Source organism: Chelonia mydas, chromosome 27 (assembly GCF_015237465.2).
Source record: "Chelonia mydas isolate rCheMyd1 chromosome 27, rCheMyd1.pri.v2, whole genome shotgun sequence".
NCBI lineage: Eukaryota > Metazoa > Chordata > Testudines > Cheloniidae > Chelonia > Chelonia mydas.
The window spans coordinates 10,497,864-10,521,641 of record NC_057860.1 but is presented as its reverse complement, the minus strand read 5'-3'; the positions used below and the strand labels follow the sequence as shown (position 1 = coordinate 10,521,641).

At 52.6% G+C, this 23,778-nt stretch overlaps 1 protein-coding gene across 6 annotated transcripts; it reads right to left on the bottom strand.

Moving 5' to 3' along the window:
- Nucleotides 1-699: 699 nt before the first annotated feature.
- COPZ2 (COPI coat complex subunit zeta 2) lies at nt 700-15,325 on the bottom strand. Of its 6 annotated transcripts, none has more exons than XR_005223541.2 (10): nt 15,007-15,325; nt 13,131-13,199; nt 10,849-10,930; nt 10,051-10,142; nt 9,546-9,601; nt 8,768-8,845; nt 7,939-7,990; nt 7,733-7,853; nt 4,807-4,845; nt 700-2,200 (listed from the first exon to the last, which is right to left on the bottom strand). XR_005223541.2 is itself a non-coding variant. In XM_043537024.1 (10 exons), exons 1-10 carry the CDS (start codon nt 15,127-15,129, stop codon nt 2,158-2,160), a joined length of 666 nt encoding a protein of 221 aa, XP_043392959.1. In that variant the 5' UTR covers nt 15,130-15,191; the 3' UTR covers nt 700-2,157. The 6 variants fall into 6 exon arrangements, 3 of the variants coding, with proteins under 3 accessions (XP_043392959.1, XP_043392958.1, XP_037743129.1); XR_005223540.2 differs by having other exon boundaries at nt 13,131-13,205; nt 15,007-15,190; XR_005223542.2 differs by lacking the exon at nt 7,733-7,853 and adding an exon at nt 3,652-3,742 and having other exon boundaries at nt 13,131-13,205; nt 15,007-15,185.
- Between the last annotated feature and the right edge of the window lie 8,453 nt (nt 15,326-23,778).

Here is a 23,778-nt window from a genome sequence, read left to right as displayed (position 1 = left end):
GATCCACTCCAGACATGTTTCCTGCCCCCCCTAAAGAGCAAGATGTGAAAAGATAGTCCCCCGCACACTTTAGGGTAACCAGATGTCCCATTTTTATAGGGACAGTCCTGTTTTTTGGGACTTTTTCTTATACAGGTGCCTATTACCCCCCAGGCCCTGTCCTGTTTTTTCACAGTTGCTGTCTGGTCACCCTAGAACACTTATGCATTTGATCTGAGCTGCTTCTAGCAGCTCCGGATGAAAAATCACCCGCCGTTCCCTTTTCTCAGAGAGACGCCTGGTCCTACAGTGCTGTGAGAACACACGCAGCAGCCATGCGGGCTGAAGGCAGGCTGGACCGTTTTTCATGTACACTAGGCCATGAAACAAATCTGCTGTCCCGAAGTAAAATAAATATTTCAGCCCCCTCAAAGCTCTGGTATGAAGCCGCAGGGTGCAGAAGTTCACTGCAAAGATAACAAATGCAGGCTCCTCGGGAGCACGGCTGCCACCGAAGGAAAAACATTTAACAAAAATAGACACGTCCCAGGCTGACGCTGTGCCTGTGTCCGGAGTGATTTTAATGGACGAGTTATAAACCCCTCAAAAAATCAAGCCCTGTAATGGAAAAAGTGACAGTCTTAATTCTGCATGGTACAGTAATAGGAGAACGCAGGCACCCACGTGCATTACAGACAGGAGAGACCAACCGGGAAAAATGACCCATGTGCTATAAAACTTTATTTGTTGATCATAAAAGAAGCTGGGCATGCCCAGTTTACAGAAGTGGATTGAAACGTACCAAGCCCTCGATGAGGTAAGTATCACACAGCTAGCCAATTCTCCTTCATTCGATTTTCATTTTTTTCTTGCTATTGATAATCTGGGGTGTTAAAGGGAAGGAAATGATAGCTCTGGAAATAGGATTTTTCCCATAGCCGGGTCCTTTAATGATGTTTGAGCCGACAGCTATTTGCAACAGGATTGTTTTTACAAAGTTAACAACAGCCAAAACTGCACGAGGGAGGCTGTGCTGCCTAGTGGCTGGAGTGCTGGATTGGGACTCAGGAGACCTGGATTCTATTCTGAGCTCTGCCACTGGCCTACTAGATGACCTTGGGCAAGTCACTGCCCTGCTCTGTGCCTCAGTTTCCCCATCTGTATAATGACCTGACCTCCTTTGTAAAGTGCTTTGAGATCTACTGATGAAAAGCGCCTTGTAAGAGGGTATTTTTTTGCAGGGGGGTTATTAGTGCTCATCATTGAGATGTTTTGAATCTTACTCTGACAGGGTGACAATGATTCCTGTGCACTCATCCCCATCCTGCACATGAGAGGACGTGACAGTGGCACTTACTTCACGCTGACCCTCTGCACAGGCCTGGCCATCCCCAAAAGGGATCAAAGCGTTGGTTGCCTTGGGAGACAGCGGAAGAGATTTTGGACATGGCTGAGATATTCCAAAGAGCCTAGGGGGACCTGGATGCCAAAGCCCCAGCTGTTTGAATGAGAAAAGGGCAAGCAAATCCCTTCCTATGGTTTTGAAAGTCTCAGGCTCGACCCTCACTGAGCAGCAAGCAAGCATTGGCTCGCTGCATCGATCAACAAGGGTACAGGCACTAGTGACAGCCCCGCAAAAAAAGCAGCCAGCTCTTTACTGGTGAAACTGAAGATTCAACTATGGTATGTTCTGGCTCTGCTCCTACCAAACAAATTGTAATTGACTCTCACGCAGCGCTTTAGGTGGTGTAAATACAAATGATCAACCCTCCTATTCATTCCTGAGGAGTTCTGGAGTTCTTTATGGATCTTGGGCCAGGTTCTGCTCTCGGTTACACCTGAACTAACCCCATTGACGTCACTCCACATTTACACTGGTTTAAGGAGCAGAATTTGGTCTGTTAACCAGTCAATTCTCCCAACCCCAACCCTCCCCTTTAGCATGCAGAGAATTTCATGGCACTGAGACCGGGTTTAAACCAGTGTCCGTGAAAGGCTGGAGTTCCCCCAGGAGGCGCGGCCCATGTCAGCCATCTTGCATCCTACCCCAAAGCTTTTATCAGACTTTTCATGCCAATTTGCAAACGGCTAATCGAATAAGGTGAGGAATCATTTGCCGTCGCGGTTCAGACCCATCCAATCGGGAGGATCCAGGCGCTCTCCTCTGGGACGTTCACTTTAATAAGGACCATTTAATTTGCTCTTTGGCAGATTGCAGAACCTATTAAGGAAGTGGGGGGAGGGAAAGGAGAAGAAAAACAGAGAGACATTAAGCCCCACAGCCTCAGGGATTCTGCAAACGGATTACAGCTCCATATGAACTCCGCAGGACTCCTTCACGGGCACCAGGAGACCCATTTAGTGCCAACATAAACCTGCCCCATTCAAGAGGGAGATTTCTGATGTGTCTCCATGAGACAAGCAGGGTGGTTTGTGTCCTGATTTTTCTCAAACAGCCACTAGGTGGCAGATGTGCCTCTTCGATACAGCAGGAGTGGCACCAGCTGTAGCAAGGACTCCAGACAAGGGGGTGAGTGAGCTCCTTTTGCCTGTATATTTCTATAGCTCCCTCCATCCCTGGAAGGAAACAGGGACTCAAGTCCCAGAGACCCGACAGCCACAGATTCCCCTCGTTCTCACAAGCGCTCAGGCTGCTCTCTGGGCTCAGACGCTCAGGAAGATGCAAGCAGTTTTGCAATGTCATGGGGGAAGGCACTTCTCTCCACTCGCCATGTCTCAGCGACCCTCCCTCCAGCTGAGGAGGGCTCTGCCTGAGCCAGCAAACTCCATTCCAGGAATTCGGTGTGTCCGGGAACCCCGTTTTAGCCTCAGTCGGCATCCTGGACACTAAGCACCAATCAGCAGGTGTCACCTCATCAACAGAGTTTGCTGGGGCTAGAGCTGGATCCTAGAAAGAACCCCTGGTTTGAACATCCTTGGATCCAGGAGGCCTTCACATAGGGGTCTGCATATCGCAGCTCAGGGGAAATGCTGGCTGGAACTGATGTTTAAAACCAGGTCTCGCACCTGTCCACCAAATACAGTTCCTGATCCAACGTAGAGGGTAGATTTTTCCAAGGAGCAAAGACATCAGTGCTGATGGGAACTGGCTTTAGACCCGTCCACCTGACCGGGGACTCCAAGCTGTGATCACCCTGGATACACATGCCAATTACATACCACAGTGTGTGTTTGGCAGCCAGCAAAGGGAATCCGGTGGTTGGGACCGTTACAACAGGTGACCATGTACTGTCAAAGAACCCGGGCAACTATAGTCGCGGTTTAATGCCATTTTTAGCCACCCCGCCCTCAATCTCAAATGGGTTTCTCCATCCAGCCGTCCTGACCACCTGGCAATTTGCAGAGCTGAGCGTATCTATGGGTGGAAACATGCTAAACCACCTGGGGCGAGGGGCATTAGGACAGAAGAGAGAGGCAGTTCCCTAGGAGAGGTATGATGCCAGCCATGCACTGAGGTGAGTGGGTACACCAGGTGGCGGCAAGCACTGGCTGCACCGTGGATACAGAGCAGACACCGGGGCAAGGAGGTTTTTTCCAGCTGGTTCTTTGGAGGGGAGGGAAGGAAGAAGTTAAGTGAAGTGACATGGGTGCTGCAGCCACAGGCAACAGAGGCATGTGCAGAGATGGGCCCCAGCTGTGGGAGTCACTTACTCTGCCTGGTGTGAGAAGGTGGTTAGTGCTGGGTTAGACACGGACTCGGCCGCAGGGCTCATGCTGACAGGATTAGTCTAGACAGAAAGACCTGCAAGGAGAGAGCGCATGAGGGGCACTGCAAGATTCCTGCTGATACTCCCCACGCAGACCCTGCCTTTCCAGCCGCCTGGAGAGCCGCCCATCCCCCCGCCCAGTATGGGATGTAAGGAACCTGCCCAGAGAGGGACACCCCGTCCTCAAGCCACCCACTCACCTTGCCCCATTCTGAGGAACCAGGTGGAGCTGGGGGCTTGGTCTGATGACTCTCAAACCTGCTGTGGGCGCTCAGGCGCGTTGTTACAAGGCTGGACCCAGCAGAGCAAAGCCTGCTAGAGGCACGTGAGTTCCAGGCATAGCACATTTCTATTCCAAGGTTTTCCCAACCTCCCCCCGACCCCAAAGTGATGCCTTGTGGTGAGAGCAGGGGGAATTGGGAGTCAGGACCCCTGGGTTTTGTGCTTGGCTTGGGAAGGGGAATGTGGTCTGGTGACTGGGAGTGAGGACACCTGGGTTCTATTCTAGAGAGGAAGGTTGGGGTTAGAGCAGAAGATTATAAATCAAGACTGGTGAGTCCCCTCTCCTGCGTTTGACACGCGGTGTGAACTTGGCCAATTCACTTCACCTCTCTGTGCCACAAGGTCTTTAAATGGAGATAAAGATACACAACCCCGGGGGGGCTCTGAAGCTTCCTTGGCCACGGAAGGGATATTGACACACTGTTGTGAGTGAGACCTGGTGATTTAAAGGCTGACAGCTCCCAATGTTGGGAGGTGCTGTATTGATGCTACAGGTGCGGGGCGGGGGAGGGATTCTGACCAACCCATCCATGCGGACAGTCTCAAGGGGTAGCAGAACCCCTCCAAGGGTCCGTGTGCCCCCAGGGACTGGGACTATAGAATACCCACTACTCCTCCTTGTGTCACACAGCCTTGCTTGGGTGCTCCCCATGGCTAGCACAGTGTGCTCAGGAGCTGATCCCTGCAGCGCATGGTGTCCATCTCCTCCATGCTGGTGCCCCAGGGGCAGGCCACTTCATCAGGCCTCCTCCACTGCCCAGGCGCTGCCCGCCCACGCCAGCCCCCAGAGAGGAAAGGGGAGTCCTGGGACCCTTACCTGGGCGACACTTTGCTCAGACAGAGGGCTGTCGTCCACCTAAAGGAAGGGAAAGGACAGGGAGGTTTAAGGAGGCAGATGGATGGGGGGGAAGGGAATGGGAGCGAGTGCAGGGCTGGGGTGCTGGATCAGATAGGGTACATGGGGGGAGCAGATCAGAGGAGCTCGGACAATTTCATCGTCAGGGGACGATGGCCAGGAGACAGAGTGGGAGCTAACCTGGGTGGCCCGAAGGGAGGCGCAGAAACCAACCTGCGGCTTCCCTGGCTCTCCCCAGGCTGCGCCTTTCTGAGCTGCAGCCTCTTGCCTTGGCTTGGCGGGAGGTGCAGGCTGGCAGCCATGGCTCAGAGATAGTGCATGTGGCCTGCATGCGTGGGGGCGGGGGGAGAGATCACGCAGGCTAGAGGGCAAGCTCCCCTTCACTAGATGTGATGGGGAATCCCACCGGGGCATGGCCCTGCTTGGCACCTGCTTTCAGCCGCTGCTAGGGTGCTGTGTCTCTGCATCACTCCCCACGGGCGCTAGCTCGTCTGCATGCACCTTCACCTTCACCTACAGCCAGGCCACCTGCTTTGGGATCCCAGCACTACAAGGAAGCTAGGTGGATGCAGGCTGACTCAGCCCTTGGATGGGGGACCCTGCATGAAATACCTGGTGAGATTTTTCAAAAGCACTTATAGGGACTTGGTTGCCTCGTTCCTTAGCAAGCCCCTAAAGCCAATGCCTGAGGCTAGGGTTAGCTGTTCTCTGGAGGGTCAGATTTGGGGCGACACACAAACCTGAGGTCATTATGACTTTTTGCCAGCATTAAAGACCCGTAGGCACTTAGGGGCATTAACCCCAATGTCCTGGCCATGCTCCCAGTCAGGTGATCGCATCCTACCCATCTAAATTCCCTCTGTAGGTTCATCTGAATGAAACCAGCTTCACTTCCTGTTGTGCTGGGCGGCTGGTAAAACAGCTGCCACATTCCACCCCAGAGGTGGCTGCATTTCAGCCATGGGAGGAGTGAATCCGGCAGAGCCCTCCCCTGCCTTATGGGATTTTTATGAGATGAAGCTCTTTGGGATCCTCAGACGGAGCCGGGCACGACATTACGATGGTTATTCTCATTGGCCCACACACATGCGCAGTGCAAGAGAACCCATGATGAAGGCTCGCTCAGCTGTCCATGCTGCCCTGCAACCCACTGCTCAGCCCCCTGGAGCCCCTTGGGATGACATCATGGCGGTGGAATGCCATTCTCCTTCCCAGCTGCCTGTGGCCACGCTGCTATCGGCCCAGGCCTTGTGTTACGCAAACACAGAGCGCGCCGGAGATAGCAGTGCCTCCCGTCACAGCTGTTTCCAACAGTCTTGGGGGGAGCTGGATTAGGAAACGCCGATGCGGCTTGCGTGTCCGCTGTATTTGTTTACTCTGTTCTCAAATAGAACAACCGCCTCCACTCTGGCTAATGACATGCCCGGGCAGCTCTGGGCTCACATTACATCAGCACAGATCAGCTGCTGTGGAAGAGGCAAGTCTTGCTTGGGATTGTTCTGCTTCTCTTAGGCCTTGGTACAAGCATGACAAGCGTAGCTCTGGACGTGCCCAGCAGACAGCTAACATGACTCAGTGTGTTCACGGAGCACCATTTCCCCCGGGTGCCCTGTGTCAACCATGCTGAGTTTTCCACCCCTACCATACAACAGTGCATGCTGGGAAACTGTTAGCTATCCCACAATGCCTTAGCTGTTGGTGCACAGGACTGCCTGTGCAATGTGCTCTGGGATATCCTCCCGGCCAGAAGCCTGGGAGGCAGGACAACTGGTTAATTTGATTACACCTACTCAGTTAGATCATCCAACCTCCACAGCAGGACAACCATGTCAGAAGCTGGTAATGACCAGATAATCGCGTCATGGGCAGAGTTGTTACACCGTAACCCCACAAGGCTGGGGACCCAGCTACGCCTTGACATGAACTTTGTACAACCTCAGTACAAATTTGTATTGCCGAAAACTCCTGAGCAGACAGCAAAATTCTCACTCTGTTAGCGTTGCTCAGACTGTGATTTAGATCTCTCCTTGAGCCCAGGGTTCAAATGGGACAAGCCCAGAAGCAAGCACACACGGCTGCTCCAGGCTTGGAATGATCCAATTAGCTTCAATCCGTTTTGAAGGCGATGGATGTTTATTTCGGAGAACTTTGGTTTTTGTTTTTTTTACAATATTTTTATCAACAAACTCCGTCCTGGCGGGAAATGAACGTGGATGCTCCTTGCTAGCTTGTCAAAATCTAGCAACAGTTGAGATTTGCAGTAGGTTTGTTGATAAAAATCAGGTCCCGTCGTTAATATTCCATCATCATACCTGTCGGATACACTTGAAGGCAGCGGGAGACTCTAGTTCTCTATGAGAGCATGGTGTCCTACTGGGAACATTTTAAAAAGTGCTCAGAGCCCAGCAGCTCTGTTTAGGTGCCTAGGAGGGTGGTGAAGCACTGGAATGCCTTACCTAGGGAATCTCCATCCTTTGAGGTTTTTAAGGTCAGGCTTGACAAAGCCCTGGCTGGGATGATTTAGTTGAGGATTGGCCCTGCTTTGAGCAGGGGGTTGGTTTAGATGACCTCCTGAGGTCCCTTCCAACCCTGATATTCTATGATTCTATGAAATGGGAGCAGTTGGGTGCCGGATCCGTGTGAAAATCGATCCCTTCCCGCTCCCTCCGTGTCAGTTTTGTTTGTTAAAGATTTTTGGATGGAGGCAGAAACTGACAATGAATAATAATTACTAATGAAAACAGAATCTCTCCAAGCCTGACTGCCACTCCAAAGTCACCCATGGCATGCAGAAGAGGCTGTGACCTATCCAGCTAGCCCACCAGAGCTCCCCATGGCCATGTAGCAGGGCCACGTTTGACATGCTTAGAAAGAAGTGACCTCACACCTGCTTCCCAGCTGGCCGCTGCCTATTTGCCGCCGTTGGCAGGCACGGATTCACTCTGCTCTGAGTTACTGGCGATGTAATCAAAGAGAACAAACCCGTATGCCGCAGGCTCCGAGACCGTCTGGGGTGGAGAGAGTTAAAGAGGGAGATTAGAGCAGAGGGCTCGAAGGGCAGAGAAATGAAGGGGAGCCGCGGGAAGCACTCACCCTGAAGTTCACCTTCTGGATCACTTGTTGAGGATCGCTCTCCAGAATCACGCTATGACCAGGGGGAGAAATGGGATTTTCCAGTCAGATCACAGCTCTCTTAAGGGCGCTTTCATGGTGCATTTACTCCCCGTTGCCATAAAATGGGACATGAGCTCTGAGCTGGGGCAAGGGGCCAGATGGACAGCCATGGAAACTGACCCCCTCTCCTTGCCCCAGGAATGGGTACAGCATAGGCCCTAGCAGGGCAAGCTTTTCCCCCCTCCCCACCAGCAAACCTCAGCTCTGATAGGGCACTGGACTGGGACTCAGGAGATGTGGGTTCAATTCCCAGCTCTGGCCCTGGCCTGCTGAGTGGCCATAGGAAGGTCACTTTCCCCTCTCTGTGTCTCAGTTTCCCCATCTGTAAAATGGGGTTGGTTTTGCAAAGCACTTTGAGATCTCTGGATAGCAAGGTGCACGATGTAAGAACCGGGTTGTGGTGTTAGCAGTGGGAGTGAAATTCCGTTGTCTCGGCCTATTCAGTACTCGGCTGACAAAGGGGTCGGCTAGCGCTGACGGTGGCTGTGGTTGGTCCACTGGGGGCGGGACTGAGACTTGCCAAACTCAGTTCACGTTGGCCATTAACAGCCACCAGATGGTAAAGGCTTTGGGTTACTAGCGACATGGCTAGATTTGAACTGGAGACCCAGAGACAGAAGATTCCTGCCCCAAGCCAGCAGCCGTCCCACACCCAGCACTGTACTGGGAAGCCCGTCTGCCCTCTCCCTCTCTTCCCCGCCCCAGCTCCAAGCGAAGCCCCAGAGAACAACTGCACATGGTGCCTCACCCCCCGTCGACGATCTCATCCACCACAAGGAACACCCCGTCCAGGTTGTCCAGCAGGGAGCGCTTCTCTACGTTCTTCCTGAGGGCAAGACAGTATGAGCTGGTGAGAGCTTGGGATGCTCCGTACAACCAGCCCCCAGACCTGGCGCTGGTCCGGAGCTCTGAGTCCCAACACAGCTGCAGAGACCTCCCCCCACTCCCAGCCGAGTAATGCCAACTGCCAGAGGCCCTCATGTGCGGGGGAAGGGTGACACCCGCTGTCTCATTCTGAGGCCCTGCAGCAGGAACTGGTCTCCAGCTCTACGGCATGCCTAGCATACGGGAGTCTCGTGCTGAGAGCAATCAGCTGGGAGCCAGGACTCCTGGGTTCCCTTCCAGCCACAAGAGCAGGTGCAGTCTAATGGTTACAGCATGGAATAGCAGTCAGGACTCCTGGGCGTCGCCACTGAGTCTCTGGGTGACCTTCGGTGAGTCGCTTTCCCTCTCTGCTCCTCAGTTTCCCCATCTGTAAAATGGAGAGCACAGCAGCCACCCCACAGAGGGCTGCTATTGGGATATTCTGCTAGCGCCCAGGGTGTGTTAGGCACTGCACCCCAGGCTTTCAGGCTATGAGGCTTGATTCCTTCATGTGGGTAAAGGGCTTTGAGACCCTTGGGTGGAAGGGTCTGGGGCAAGGCTCAAGCGCTGATGTTATTAGAGCCAGTTTGGGACCCTGGAACCTGGCCCTGGGCAATCTCGCTAGATGGGATCGGGACCGCTGGCCGTGGCCACATACTCACCGTAACATGTGATTGAGGGAGTCGAAGAGACAGGTGAGAACTGCCACTAGCATCAGCTAAAGGAGGAGAAGGAGACATGGGTCAACCCGGTGCAGAGCTGCCTTCCTGCCCACAGGAACCTCCTCCCCATGCTTGCTCTGCCAGCAGCCCCTGGGTCTCGAGGTGCCTGACGGACACCAGTCCTACTACTGGCAGCTGGAGAGAAAGCCATGGCTGCAGCATCCACGGGTCTCCTAGGAACATGCTCATGCAACGGGACCCTGGGCACATCAGGGAAGAGGAGACAAATCCCTCCTCAAACTCCTGTGGGGCAGAGCAAGAGCAGACAGAGCTGGGGCGGGGCCTGAGGACGTGAAGGGCTGTCTGTGTGCGGGGCCTGGTGAGTGGGAATGGAGCGCCTCTCTCCCACACGACAGGGTGAGTGGGGAAAGAGAAGAAACTCCCAGCATGGAGCGGGACCGCCTGCTCTGTTATCCTCTGGGAGGAGCGGGTCCCAGGGAGTTACCTCATTTTCCTGGGAACTCCCCACCACGTAGAAAAAGAGGTCAATGCTGCTTTTATAGACAATGGTCAGCCCCTCCAGAAAGGCGATCTCACCTGACACAATGGGAGGGAAGGAGAAGAGGGGGCAGCGTTAGGTTGTTGCTGAGCACAGATCTCTGTAACGTAAGAACAGGCCGTGCAGACGGGGAGATGGGACGGGAAACCTGGCCTCACCCCTATGGCAGGGCAGCAGGCAGCACATCCACACCATGGGAGGGCCATCAAATGCTTAAAGTTCCTGGTCGCCTCCTTTCGCCATCAACAGCCCAGCGTGCCCAGCATGGCAATGCTGGTTCTCTGATTTGCCAGCATGTGACTGTGACGGCCCCAGTGCATTCTGGGACTCCTAAAACCTCTCCACGTCTTACAGCTTCCTACCCACCCTTGGACGCAGTGTCGTAAACGGCACAGGGCTGAGCGAAAGACCTCATCTCATGTGTTGCAAGCTCCGCTTGTCAACCTTCTGGGCCAGCGGGTGTGTGCGGATGTGAGATGTTGTACAGGCCTTGCCAGCGTCCTCGCGCTATTTCTTTGGAGCGATTTGAGATGATCGCCTCCAAGGTGTTATCGTCAATATCGGGACCCCTCCCTGGACTGCAGTGCCCGTGGGAGAAAGATGTCATCACACAACCCAAGGGATGCACAACTGCTGGCAAACTTCGTATAACCCAGCAATATAAACAGCCAGTGGCCTGAAGGAACACAGAGGAAAACCCTCCTCTCCATCTTCTGCTCCCCTTCCCAAAACTCAGCTACTTACTATCAGTTTTGTGGGTTTTATTGAAAACGCTCCTCTCAAAGGTCTTCTGTTCTTTCGTGGATGGAAAGGTGTCGTCGTAGTACTGTAGGGGACGGGAACAAAGGAGTTAGAGCAGCCTTGGGACCAGCCAATGAGACAGGCAGAAAAAGGAAGGAGAGCTTGGCTAGATGGAACCAGTCATGGACACAGAATCAATACAGAGACCCCAGAAAGGCTATCTATACTGACAGGCATGTTAAAGAACCGTTTGGAGTGGCTGGGAAATCGTTGCTTAAATAGATTTGGGATCACTGTTTATCTCAGCAAGTCAAGGCCACTTCATTGTCCCTCTTCAAATGCTTTCCTTAAAACTTGCCTGGGCAGTGGTGCCCCCAAAACCTGGACATCAGATAGGTGTGATGAGATCGCTGCTCATCATGCCCACCAGTACTGTGTTATTTCCATGTGCTCCCTGCATTGGTCTGTCTCTCATAGACTTAGATTGGAAGCTCTTTGGGGCAGGGATTGTTTTTTAGTTCTGTGCTTGTCCAGCACTTAGCCGCCCCCCTCCCCCGACTCCTCATCCATGACTGGGGCTTTTAGATGCTACCGTGATACCAGTAATAATAATCAAGAAGTTGCAATCAATGTCCATTACCCCAGGAGCTTCCATAACAATCACAGATGCAAGAAATTATAAAGATCAACTAGCCCAACACCCAGCCAGTCCAGTATATAACGCAGTCCCGGCCCACTCAGCGGAGGTATCAGAAAATACCATTCTGTCTGGGGTGAACATTTAAAACGGCAAATGCTGTTAAAATGAGGAAATTGCCAGGTGTCTTACAGACAGCTACGAAGACAAGGCTCATAATTTGAACAGACAAAGGCTGGGAGGAATGGATACAGCAAAGCAAGTGACTGATGGGTTTTGTTTGCTTCCTGCCATGTTAGTTCCATGATTTGCGCGTGTGTGTGCGTGTGTGTGTGTGCATGCGCATGTTAACACTTAACTGAATATACGTGTTGCCTGATCTATTATTGTGTATTAATTACATTGATTACACTATGAGGTTTAGTAGGTTCTTATCCCAAGATCATGCCCAGTATTATTAAAATTAAAGTTTAGTTGGGAACCGCGACATGTGCAACTGCAACGCTCACCCTCACACTTTTGAATTTGCAATAGTTTTGTTAACACGGTTAGCAAAGTTACAAACACTCCAACCCAGCAAGGTAGATAGAGACAACACAGAATGTGCACCTGAGCATCCATATACTCACGCCATCCCTTGCAAAAGGACCCAAAGCGTAAGTCATCCTCCTCCTCACCATCATCATCATCATCACCAGTGGTTGTCAACCTGGCATCTCCCAAGGCACACAGGCCGGGTTGATGACATCCCTATGCCTAAGGCATACTCCCCTTTTCCTTGTTTGTATTTCCTCATCCTGCTACTGTTGGGGTGCCCTTCTCCCATAGGTTACTAGTCAGATTAACTGAAGTTTATTAGCATATTCGTCAATTAGTTACCATGGCATTCTTGTGGTCAGACACCTGCTGATGTTCCTAATGTAAAATATCCCAAACTGCTATAGACCAGCATCTTGTGGTTACCTGTCAGCAGTTCAGTCATTACAGCAGCATTCTCTCTTGTGGTAACTTACGATCTAGGGTTAGCTGCTAAGCTATTGTCTTACAGGCCTTGTAGGCTCACTAGGTTGCTGCCTTACCTAGCAAGTACCTACAGGGCACACAGGCCTCATGGAGGAAGTGTGTTTTGAGGAGGTCTCCTGTCCCAGGTCAGTGGCAGTCTTCCAGGTGCTGGGAGATGAGCATGGGAACATTATAATCACAGGACCCAATCCTGCAACTGGATCTGTGCTTTAGCATGCTTCCCAGCTAGAGTTAGCAAAGAGCTTCTGAGAGCAGGGCGAGTGTCATCACCCCCATTTTACAGATGGGAGAAACTGAGGCACGGAGAGGTGAAATGACTTGCCTAATGCCACACAGTGCCAAGAATAGAACCCAGGAGTCCTGATGGGTGCCCTCTATGCTGGCCCATATGGCCAAGGATGTAACTTTTGCCCAGGTAGCTTTATACATCTCCTAAAAGCATTCCAGGCTGCTGCAAAAGAGAAATTAACCTTGTCTAGAACTGCCATGGAAGGGCAGCGGCCTCCATAAAGCCATGATGCCCCTGGCTTTGCTGCTCGCCTCACAGGAGCGTCTTCCCCACCTCACTGGGAGGCCAGAGACCTGGGGTTAGGGTTTTCTTCTAGGGCAGGTGGGTGGCATTTACCTTGGCTAAGAGTCGCTGTCCATCATTGTCCAAGATGAATATGGCCTTGACTGTGTAGAGGGAAGGCTCCTGAAACTGACACAAGGACAGCGTGAAGCCAGAGGCTGCATCCAGCAGCCCCCAAGGTGTGTCCAGAGCCCAGGTGCCTCCCATGCCCCAGGACTGGGTCTGCGACGCCTCTCCCTGTTGTTCCCCCCAGTGACTCCTTGAGGCTGAAATGGGGCCACAGCACTGTTTCCTCCCAGTGAAAGCGCCCAGAGAGCCTGGCACTCTCTGCGCCTGGCCTTGTTCTGATTCACGTCCACCCCTGTGAACCCAAAGGCCCCGCTCCACGCCAGACCCCAGTCCCAGGGCCAGAGTGGATTTGAGGGCTAGGGGTGGTCTGCGAAAGGGTCCATCCAAACCCAAGTTCTGTCATGCACTGACTGCTCCAGAGTCCAAGTCCAAGTGTACCACAGAACCTGGGCCGAGAGGACTGAGATGGGCCTGCCCCAGAACCCGGGTTGAGACGGTTCACAGGGACCTGGCCCAAGAACCTGGACTGGGACAGTTCACAGGGACCTGGCCCAAGAACCAGAGCTGAGAGAGGGGCCTGGCCCCAGAACCTGGACAGGAACGGTTCACAGGGACCTGGCCCAAGAACCTGGACTGGGACAGTTCACAGGGACCTGGCCCCAGAACCAGAGCTGAGAGAGGGGCTGGCCCCAGAACCTGGACAGGAACGGTTCACAGGGACCTGGCCCCAGAACCACAGCTGAGAGAGGGACCTGGCCCCAGAACCTGGACTGGGACGGTTCACAGGGACCTGGCCCCAGAACCAGAGCTGAGAGAGGGGCCTGGCCCCAGAACCTGGACCGAGACAATTCACAGGGACCTGGCACTTAGGGTGACCAGATGTCCCGATTTTGGGGTCTTTTTCCTATATAGGTGCCTATTACCCAGCGCCCCTTGTCCCGATTTTTCACACTTGCTGTCTGATCACCCCACTGGCACCAGAACCAGAGCTGAGAAAGGGGCCTGGCCCGAGAACCTGGACTGGGACGATTCACAGGGACCTGGCCCCAGAACCAGAGCTGAGAGAGGGGCCTGGCCCGAGAACCTGGACTGGGACGGTTCACAGGGACCTGGCCCCAGAACCAGAGCTGAGAGAGGGGCCCGGCCTGAGAACCTGGCCTGGGACGGTTCACAGGGACCTGGCCCCAGAACCAGAGCTGAGAGAGGGGCCTGGCCCCAGAACCTGGACTGGGACGGTTCACAGGGACCTGGCCCCAGAACCACAGCTGAGAGAGGGACCTGGCCCCAGAACCTGGACTGGGACGGTTCACAGGGACCTGGCCCCAGAACCAGAGCTGAGAGAGGGGCCTGGCCCCAGAACCTGGACTGGGACAATTCACAGGGACCTGGCCCCAGAACCAGAGCTGAGAGAGGGGCCTGGCCCCAGAACCTGGACTGGGACGGTTCACAGGGACCTGGCCCCAGAACCAGAGCTGAGAGAGGGGCCTGGCCCCAGAACCTGGACTGGGACGGTTCACATGGGGACTGGCCCCAGAACTATCTCTGCTCCAGCCGCCCACTGAGAACAGCTGCTGCAGTAGGCTCCCCTCCAGCCCCCTGGCACTGCCCCTTCTCCCCAGCGCTATCCCCCCATCTTTTCGGCCCCACGGGCTCTGCCTCCTGGGACTCCCCCCACCGGGGACTCCCCCTGCACCCCCTTGGCTCTTCCCCGCGGGTCCCCCGGCTCTGCCCCCGGAGCTCCCAGCGCAGAAAGTTTTGCCCGGCGGCCGGGAAGTTGGCGAGTTGGCATCGCGGCGGCGCCCCCCGAACCCCGGGGCAGGGGAGCCGCCCGCGCCCCCTTCCCCGCAGCTCCCCCCCGTACCAGCAGCCTCGTGGGGTCCATGGCTCCCGCGGCGGCTGCTGCAGCTGCCCGGTCCCCGCCGCCTCCGCCCCCCGGGGCAGCCCCCTCGGGGTGCTGACGTGGCCGGGCCTCGGGCCGCTGCATCCCGCCGCACAGAGAGCTCGGCTGGGCCGCTCCGCCCCATGCACCGCGGGGGTGGGGGGAGCAGAGCCGCGCCCCCTGGGAGCTGTAGGAAGGGTGTAGCGGGGGATGCAGTCCCGGGGCGCTGGGCTCCCCTCTCTACTAGAGCATCTAGGGAGAACTCTTCCCCCCCCCGGGCAGCCTGCACTAAGAGGGGGAATCGGGGGTTCCCCCCACCCCGCAATACTAGAGAACCTGCACCCACTCCCACAGCCTTGCAATAATGAGGGGGGCTTGTAGCGAAAATCAGGGTCCTCCCCTGCACCCACCACACAGAAATAATGGCGGGACCTAGGGTGATTCCTCCCCCTTCCCCCCCCAATCAAACTGTCTCCTCTGCAGTCAGCAATGGGGGGGGGGGGGAGGAGAGAGAAAAGGGGGGGAGGGCTATTCCCTATTCCTCCCTGCACCCTGCAATAATAGGAAGGATCTGGGGGTACCCTCAGGCACCCCAGGGCAGTCTGCAGCAACGTAGGTGATCTGGAGAGCTGTGTCCCCGCGTCCCCCCCCCAATCAGGGAAGATGGGAGGATCTGGCTGTTTAGGTGAGTCCATATAGTTATGTATGTGTCGCCTGGGGTGGCGGGCAGGTGGAAGGTGAAGGCCTGGCAGATGGCCCAGAGGTGTGTCTACATGGGGACTCTTCACAGCAGGCGTGGGACGACAAGGATTATAGCTCCACTGTGGAAGAGCTCCTGGCTAACCCAATCCCTGGGTCCAGCGGCTCAAACTCAGGGGGCCTCTGTGTCACCTATGGATGGGACACATGGAAGCATCAGAAGAATCCAGGGCAGAGCATGGGGAGAGAGAGAAAGTGGATGGGTGTGTCTGTGTACACTCACAGCTGGGCCCAGGAACAGGCTGGGATTGGCACAGGAGAGAAAATGGCTTGTAAGTGAATGAGTGAGACACAGGAGCTAACAGCTGAGGAGCAAGAACCAGCCTGGCTGGAGAGGCTTGGGACAGCATCAAGGTTTTATGGGGTTCTGCATGGACAGGCAGGCTTCCGTAATACACTCCGAGCTGGGGCTTCGGGTTATGGGAACTTAAGTGGGGGTGATCAGAAGGTTTAGTGACAGGTGAAGGTGATCTATCTATCTTTCTAATCACCCACTATCTGAGTACTGCCTTTTGGGTGGAGGGCTCTTGTCATCTGGATTCAGATGGGATAGGAGAGATCAGGACTTTTCTAGATTAGCTCCCAGGGGAAGCGTCTGTTTCTCCCCTCCTTCCTGCATCGTGGGGGTCTGGAGAGCGAAGTCCCTATGGGATGGCGTGCGTTGCACATGCCTCTAGAAGTAGCTCTGATTCCTGTGGAACAGGTTCGCGGGTTGGAGAGAGTGATGCAAGGTAGGTGGGTGTACATCTGAAAGGGGGAATTAGGAGATCAGGTGCAGGAGCCTCAAGGGCAATCATTTTCAGTGTGGTCTGTGCTGTGTTCACAGCATTTGCCTTTGGCACTGATGCCAGAAGCAGCAGCAGACACACTAATGTTAATCCTTTCTTTGCCAGTCCTCAACGGCACCTGTTGTCCTGCCAGCAACCATAAAATATTACAGTGGAATATTACAGAGGACACATTCCTGTACTCCCACTAATTCTCTCTCAGTTTCCTTCTCTGGGGCCCCCTCTAAGACACACAACTCTGTGCTCTTAGGCTGTACCTGGAACATTCAGCCGCACACCAAACACCCCTGCACACCACACTCTCTCTTTTGACATGAGGTAGTTCAAGTCTTATCACTCATCCAGATGCTGCTGAAATGGTGTAACCGGGTTGCTTGCTAGATTTCTCAATGACTCACAGAAAGTGCCACCTGTTTTACTTCCTTGTTTGCTGTCACCTTTGGGATTGTAGGCAAGTGATGAGATGGAAGGAGACAGACTCCTGCACTGGTGACTGGGGGACAGATCCTCTGAAGTTCCCAACATGTTGGGTGTGGAGGGTCAGAGTAGGGGGCCGCTGAAAAGCTGGCCCTGATGACTGAGTGATGGGCTCTTTTGCAAATCTGGCCTTGGCTGTGGCCCATATTTTGACCTTTCAGCATTGAACTTTTGAAGCTGTTATAGTGAATTTCCATTCATGCCTGTGCCCCCACGAGAGAGGAATCCTGCAGACTTTTGCTGAGGCTTCACTCCCACTGCTGTCTCTGGGAGTTCTGCCTGAGCGAGGACTGTAGGATTCAGCCCCATCTTTAGAAAATGCCCATCCACAAGTCTTCTCTGTGGAGGAAAAGCTCTTTCCTCCCCTCCAGTAAGTTTCCCTTTTATATCTCACAGTGATTGGTACCATTCTCTTGTACCTAGAATCATAGAAACGTTGGGCTGGAAGGAATCTGAAGAAGTCATCTAACCCATCTCGCCGCGCTCAGGCAGGCTTAAGTAGCCCTAGGCGATCCCTGACAGGGGTTTGTCCAACCTGTTCTTAAGACCTACCAGTGATGGGGATTCTACAACCTCCCTTGGAAGCCTAGTCCAGAGCTTCACTACCCTGGGAGTTAGAAAGTGTTTCTTAATATCTGACCTAAATCTCCCTTGCTGCAAATCAAGCCGATCCCTTCTTGTCCTGTCCTCACTTGGGCATGGAGAATAATTGATCACTGTCCTTGTCACATCGGGACTTTCAGGGCAACCTGTACTGGGTACCCAAGTCTGTGTGTGTGTATGAGTCACCCGCTGTAATGACTTCCCATCCACCACATGGGTCATCACTGGGGATTGAGCCCAAGACCCTCTGGACTAAATGCACAGAATTCTACCACTTGTGCTAAAGGAGTAAAGCTATTAACTGGCAGCAACAGTAGGCTCTTATCCTTGTATGTAGGCCACTGAACCAGTAGGTTATACTAGCCTCTTTCATAGTCAGATGCAGAAAACAGTATCTAAAACAGCCTCACAACACCCCTGTGAATTAGATAAGGGGACAATGGTACCTTTCTCCAAGGGAGAAACTGAGGCACAGAGACTTGCCTAAGGCCACAGGAAGAGTCAGTGGCAGAGCCAGGATTAGAGGTTTAGGCTTTAAGCCCTGTAACACTGGAATTTATTGGGCCAAGTTCAGTTTGGGTAAATGAGTGCAAGCTCCATGGAAGTCAATGGTCCTGGGCTTGCTTATGCATGGTCTGAATCTGGCCCTGTGTCTTTGGAGCTGTTGTAGTCAAACCCAGAGCAGCTCATTTATTGTCGTGAGGCCTAATGAACTTGCTAAAGATACTGATGTTAGATGTAGAGGGTCCCGTTGTCTGGATCTTTTTGGAAACTGATGGGATATGTTGAGGGAAAAGTTGGGGGCCGTAGGAAATATTGCAGTGTGGGAGACTCCAGACTTGAAGGGTTAAAAAGGACAATGGAAAGGCTTTAACGCGTGTGTATCTGTCTGTGTGCGCGTGCTGGGAATGGGTTGATTCACTTTAAAAAATACCACTGCATTCTGCACTGAGTTTGAATAAAGGGGACAAGCCACCAGCAATAAACTACATGACTTCACTTCTCCCGAGGAACTACGCTTTTGGTCTATTCTCTTCTATGGTATAGAGGTTCTTTTACCGCTTATCACTGTAGTATCCGAGTGCCTTCCAGTTACTTCATTTAGCAGCGTGCCCACACATGCATCACGTGGCCTTTCCTCTCGCTGCGTTGTCCCGGGGCAGAAGCGTGTGCAGTGGAGTGTCATATTGTGGCTGGGTTAGGCTCTGTTTGGAAAATAGACACATTGCTCTGGGTTCATGCTAGAGAAGGCGGGTCAAAGCAACGCGCCTTGTCCCGGGAGCAGAAAGAGGGGAGGTGTGAGATGGTCTTGGACCAGCCCCTGGGAAAGTTCTACCTCCCACCGAGATGAGACAAGGGTTGCACAGGCAGGCCTCCCTCGGCCTCCCGTCCCTCCTAGTGCCAGAGACTGCAAAAGGAGTGTGCTGGGTACAGCAGGGGAAGTGGAGAAGCGCTCTGTGCTCTGGCAGTTCTGGGCTGCAGATACTGTGAATTAGAATTACTTATGCCAGGAGCTGCACTGACCCATGGGGCAACCTGAAATCTTGCAGAAGAAAAGGTGGCTTAAAGCCACCCCTCTTCTGAGCTGCTCCCTCTCTGCTGCACCTCCCCAGCACAGACTTGGGCCCGGAACATGCTATAGAAGTGTCTCCAAGTATGATTATTATTAAGGGCTTCGCACCCATGCTGTGCTGTCCCTCCACGCAGCCAGTGGGTGGGTATTTCAGTTTCCTGCAGCATACTGTGACCTTTTCACTCCCGGCTGCCACATGCTGCTTCTGAAGAAGGCTGGCTGTCTCGTTCCATCCCCTGACAGAGCTCCGAGCAAAATGCGAGGGATGCATCAATTAGTAAGGACTTGCTTTGGCCCTACTGAAGTCCAGGGGAGTTTTGCTCTTGATGTCAGTGGGAAAAGGCCTAGGTCTTAAACCAGGCATGCACCTCAGTGCAGGAGATGAAGGCGTTTGCACGTGAAAAGAGGATGGAGAGCAGAAGCCTTAAAAAAATATCCTGATGAATGTAAGCGTTGGTGAAAGGTGATGGATAAACAGCTACGGGGCCGGAGGTCTCTTTCTCTCTCGAGACTGCTAAGAAAAGGCCAATTCGTGTCCATTCTGAGACAGGGTCTTGTAATGGAGGGACACTTATTCATTGGAAATTGACTAAGAGTTGAGACCCACCAAACTCATTCTACTGAACAGCTGTCAGAGGGTAATAATGACTTTTAGCCTCTACTGATCCAGACTGAATTTGAACGGATGGCATCCCATCACTAAATTCACAAGTCCAGTCCCACATTTAGAGGCATCATTAGAACATTTAAAACAGTCCAGCAAAGCCCTATCTCTATAATATAGTAAATGATACCAGAGCAAGGCAACAGGGAAAGGCCTAAATTACATGATTTGCAGTCAAACCTCAACTGTCTGATTGGCATTGGGAAAACTGAATTAATCTGGACAGATGAGGATGCAGGGAATTGAGAGATATTCAGTGCAATTGGTGAGTATTGTGGGCCATGATCATATTTTGGATAAATGAAGTTCTCTGATACTTGAAGTTCAAATAAATCTGGCTGGGCAGAATCACGGATGCTTAGATTTTCAGCTCTTGGGGGCAGGGACCGTCTTTACGTTCTGTGTTTGTACAGCGCCTAGCACAGTGAGGTCCTGATCCATGACTAGCTGCTACGGAATTACAAATAATAATAATAATAATAATAATTGTAGAGCTCTGTCTCTACACAGGCCCTGATCCTGCCAGCTGATTTGTGTGGGCAGCCCCCCGGCCATTGATTTCATGGGGCCTGCGTGTGGGCGCTAAGATTCTGACTGCACTGCTTGGATTCCAGGATCAGGGGCATAGAATTCCTTTCTTGGCTGCGATTTAGCATCTCCAAATCAGATTAACTCTGAAGAGTGCAGATAGGGTAACCAGACAGCAAATGTGAAAAATCAGGACAGGGGTGGGGGTTAATAGGAGCCTATATAAGAAAAAGACCCCAAAATTGGGACTGTCCCTATAAAATCGGGACATCTGGTCACCCTAAGTGCAGACCAATGCGGGGAGCAGTAACGGCAGTTAATCATCACGTGACTTGGATATTAGCGACTCCCTTCAAATAGCACAGAAACGAAACTAAAAATAAACCCATGCAGGGACAGCTAGATCGGATTGCATCAAACACCCCCTCTTCTGTACTTCCTTTTTGCAGATACAGACTAACACGGCTGCTACACTGAAACCTTTCTATGTAGGACTCTCTATGCTGCGGGGAAAATTGAATTCCATGCAGTCACAGTTGCTTTGCTGCTCAGGGGACTGGTTTGCTCGAGAGAAGTTTTGTTTCCTTTCCTCTTTGTAGATGTGGTTAACCCCAGTGGGGTTGACACCCTAATTATCCTGACACTGAGGCTGCATGTGAAATCAGAGACCTGACTGCCCGTCTAGGGGAAATCAACCTTCCACCTTTTCTGCTCCTAACAGCTAGGAGGAGTTTACATCGGACCTTCCGGCATTAACCGGTGATGAGCTATAAAACATAGGCTTATGTATGTGCTCGATGGCCCACGTGTGTCAGCTTTGTCCTCGTTGCTCGGGCTTGTATACCGTGCACTCAAAGTCCTGTTCACCTGCACACAGCAGAGACAAACAGAAGGCAGGCTCCTTGCTCAGAAATCACCAAGTCTGCCGCTCCAGTGAGCCCTGCACCTAAAAAACCTCCTTCTCTCTCTCAGGGTCATTCTCACAAACGTTTCTCCAGGCTTTCTGCCTCTAACTCACACAAAGGAAGCTGCAAAACCACTCTCCTAGCCCCTGCATTTACATTCAGGGAAACCCCTCAGCTCACACGAACCTGCCATGTGCTTTGGGCAGTCCCTCCATTGATGATTGCCGTTGTTGTTTCCTGTATAAAGGGGCTTGATTGCACCTTCTGCTGAGTCTGAACAAGCATGTTTGGCCCATCCATTGACTTTACCTAGGTTTGTGATTGGCTTTTAAATAGTGTGACCAGATAGCAAGTGTGAAAAATCGGGACAATGAGTGGGGAGTAATAGGCACCTATATAAGACAAAGCCCTGAATATTGGGACTGTGCCTATAAAATAAGGACATCTGGTCCCCCTACTTTTAAATCAAGGACTCACCAGCCATTCTCACCTTTCAACATAACCCAACCTCATCAGGCTTCAGAGTTATACAGCACTGCCTTCACATCTTCCTGTGCCTGCACTGTTGTCTCAAACATCCTATTTGTCTGCCAGGCTGTAAGCTCCCTGGGGCAGGCGCTGAGGGTGTCTGTTTTAGGCAGCTGTTTTCTGTGCAGCTATGGCATTGTATAAATAGCAATCAGCTGGGTGGTGCTGCTAAATGCCTTAGCTTCCTGATGGATCCGCCCTCAGTTAGCCACCCAGCTTCAGACAATTGCTGGGAAAGTTCCATCGTAGAGGGTGGGTGGAACCTGGAACTAAACAGACTGGATGCTTTTCTAAAAAAGATGCTCTTGATCAACCACAGCTGTTTGGCCTGGAGCAGGAATTAATTCAGGGAAGTCCTATGGCCTGTGTAATTCAGGGGGGCAGACCGGGTGATCACAGTGGTCCTTTACAGCCTAAGAATTTATGAATCTCTATGATCCTTCCCATTCCTGGTTGAGGGCCATTTTCCACAGCCCATGTAAGACTACTACCGAGGGAGACAAGCTTAATACTTATAGGAATGTAGGGCTGGATGGGACCTCAAGAGGTCATCTAGTCTAGCCTCTGCCGTGAGGCAGGACCAAGTACCCCTAGTCCAATGATGAGGATTCCACAACTTCCCCATGGCACCTGATCATCCTACTTCGCACATGACTCAGGGTAGCAGGATGAAGACCCTTTCCCTCCCAAGTTCAAATCCAGCTGAGGTTGGCAGCACCCCTCTGTGACCTACATGCAGTAAGTTGGTCAGCTGAGCCCAGCTCCCAGATGTCCGCCTCAGAAAAAAATGTTTCCACAAGTGGCAGCCTGGCCAGAGACGCCGAGGACTGACTCACCTTTTGCCTCCTTCCCAGAGGGGCAGCAGGAGGAAAGCTTGCCTGCCAAGGCCCATCCTGTGCCCTGTTCTGTGCATCAACAAATGTAGGGATTCACTGGGAACATACCCACCCACGCGGCTGACCCTGTAGGTTCGCTGTCCTCCTGACTAGCGCTGCCTTGTGGTGGCGTGGCATGGAGTTGGGCCGAGCCAGCCAGCAGCATCCACCACTTCGTGGCAAGGCTGGTTGGTAGTAGCCATCGTTGATTTGGGCAGGAAGCCCAGCCCTCGTTAACGTGGATCAATTGGGAAAGATACAAATAACCTGCTGGGATGTGATGATTTGTGACACTAATGCCCATTTTTGCTAGTTTATTTAAATAACTTACAGGGTATCCATCACCAGAAAGGCTGCTGGGTACTGTTCATGGAATAATCCAATAGTTAATAATCAGACTGTGTACTAAACTCCACTGCCATGCAGAGAGGGGCAGATGGAAAGAGGAGACGTTAAAGGTCCCGCATTAGGGACCCAGTGGACAGAGCAATAGGCTGGAGCTTAAGAGACCTGGCTTGTCGTCCCAGCTCAGTCACTGGCCCACTGGATAGGGTGACCAGATGTCCTGGTTTTATAGGGACAGTCCCGATATTCGGGGTTTTGTCTCATATAGGAGCCTATTACCCCCTCCCCTCCACCCCAGTCCTGATTTTTCACACTTGCTCTCTGGTCACCCTACCGCTGGATGACCTTGAGCGAGTTGCTTCCCCTCTGTTTCCCCAAATGCAGAATGGAGAGCAATACTGCTATGCTCTGTGAAGTGCTTTGAGATCTACAGATGAACAACATTCAATGTTTCATTTTAAGAACATGAAGGACTTACAGTGAGATCTGAAAACTGCTGCAGGGGGTTTCTGACCAACCTACTAAAGCAAAATTTTCCATAGACAAGGCCCTAGAACTAAGGGAGACTGCTCTGTGACTGGTCTAAAACCGTCCGAAACTCAGTAAAGTAAGCAAAGGCATAGGACAAAAAATAGTCCAACAAGTACCTTGGCACTAGATTAAAGACCTTAGAAATCAGTGATTAGACCCTGAGATGAGGAATCATGGG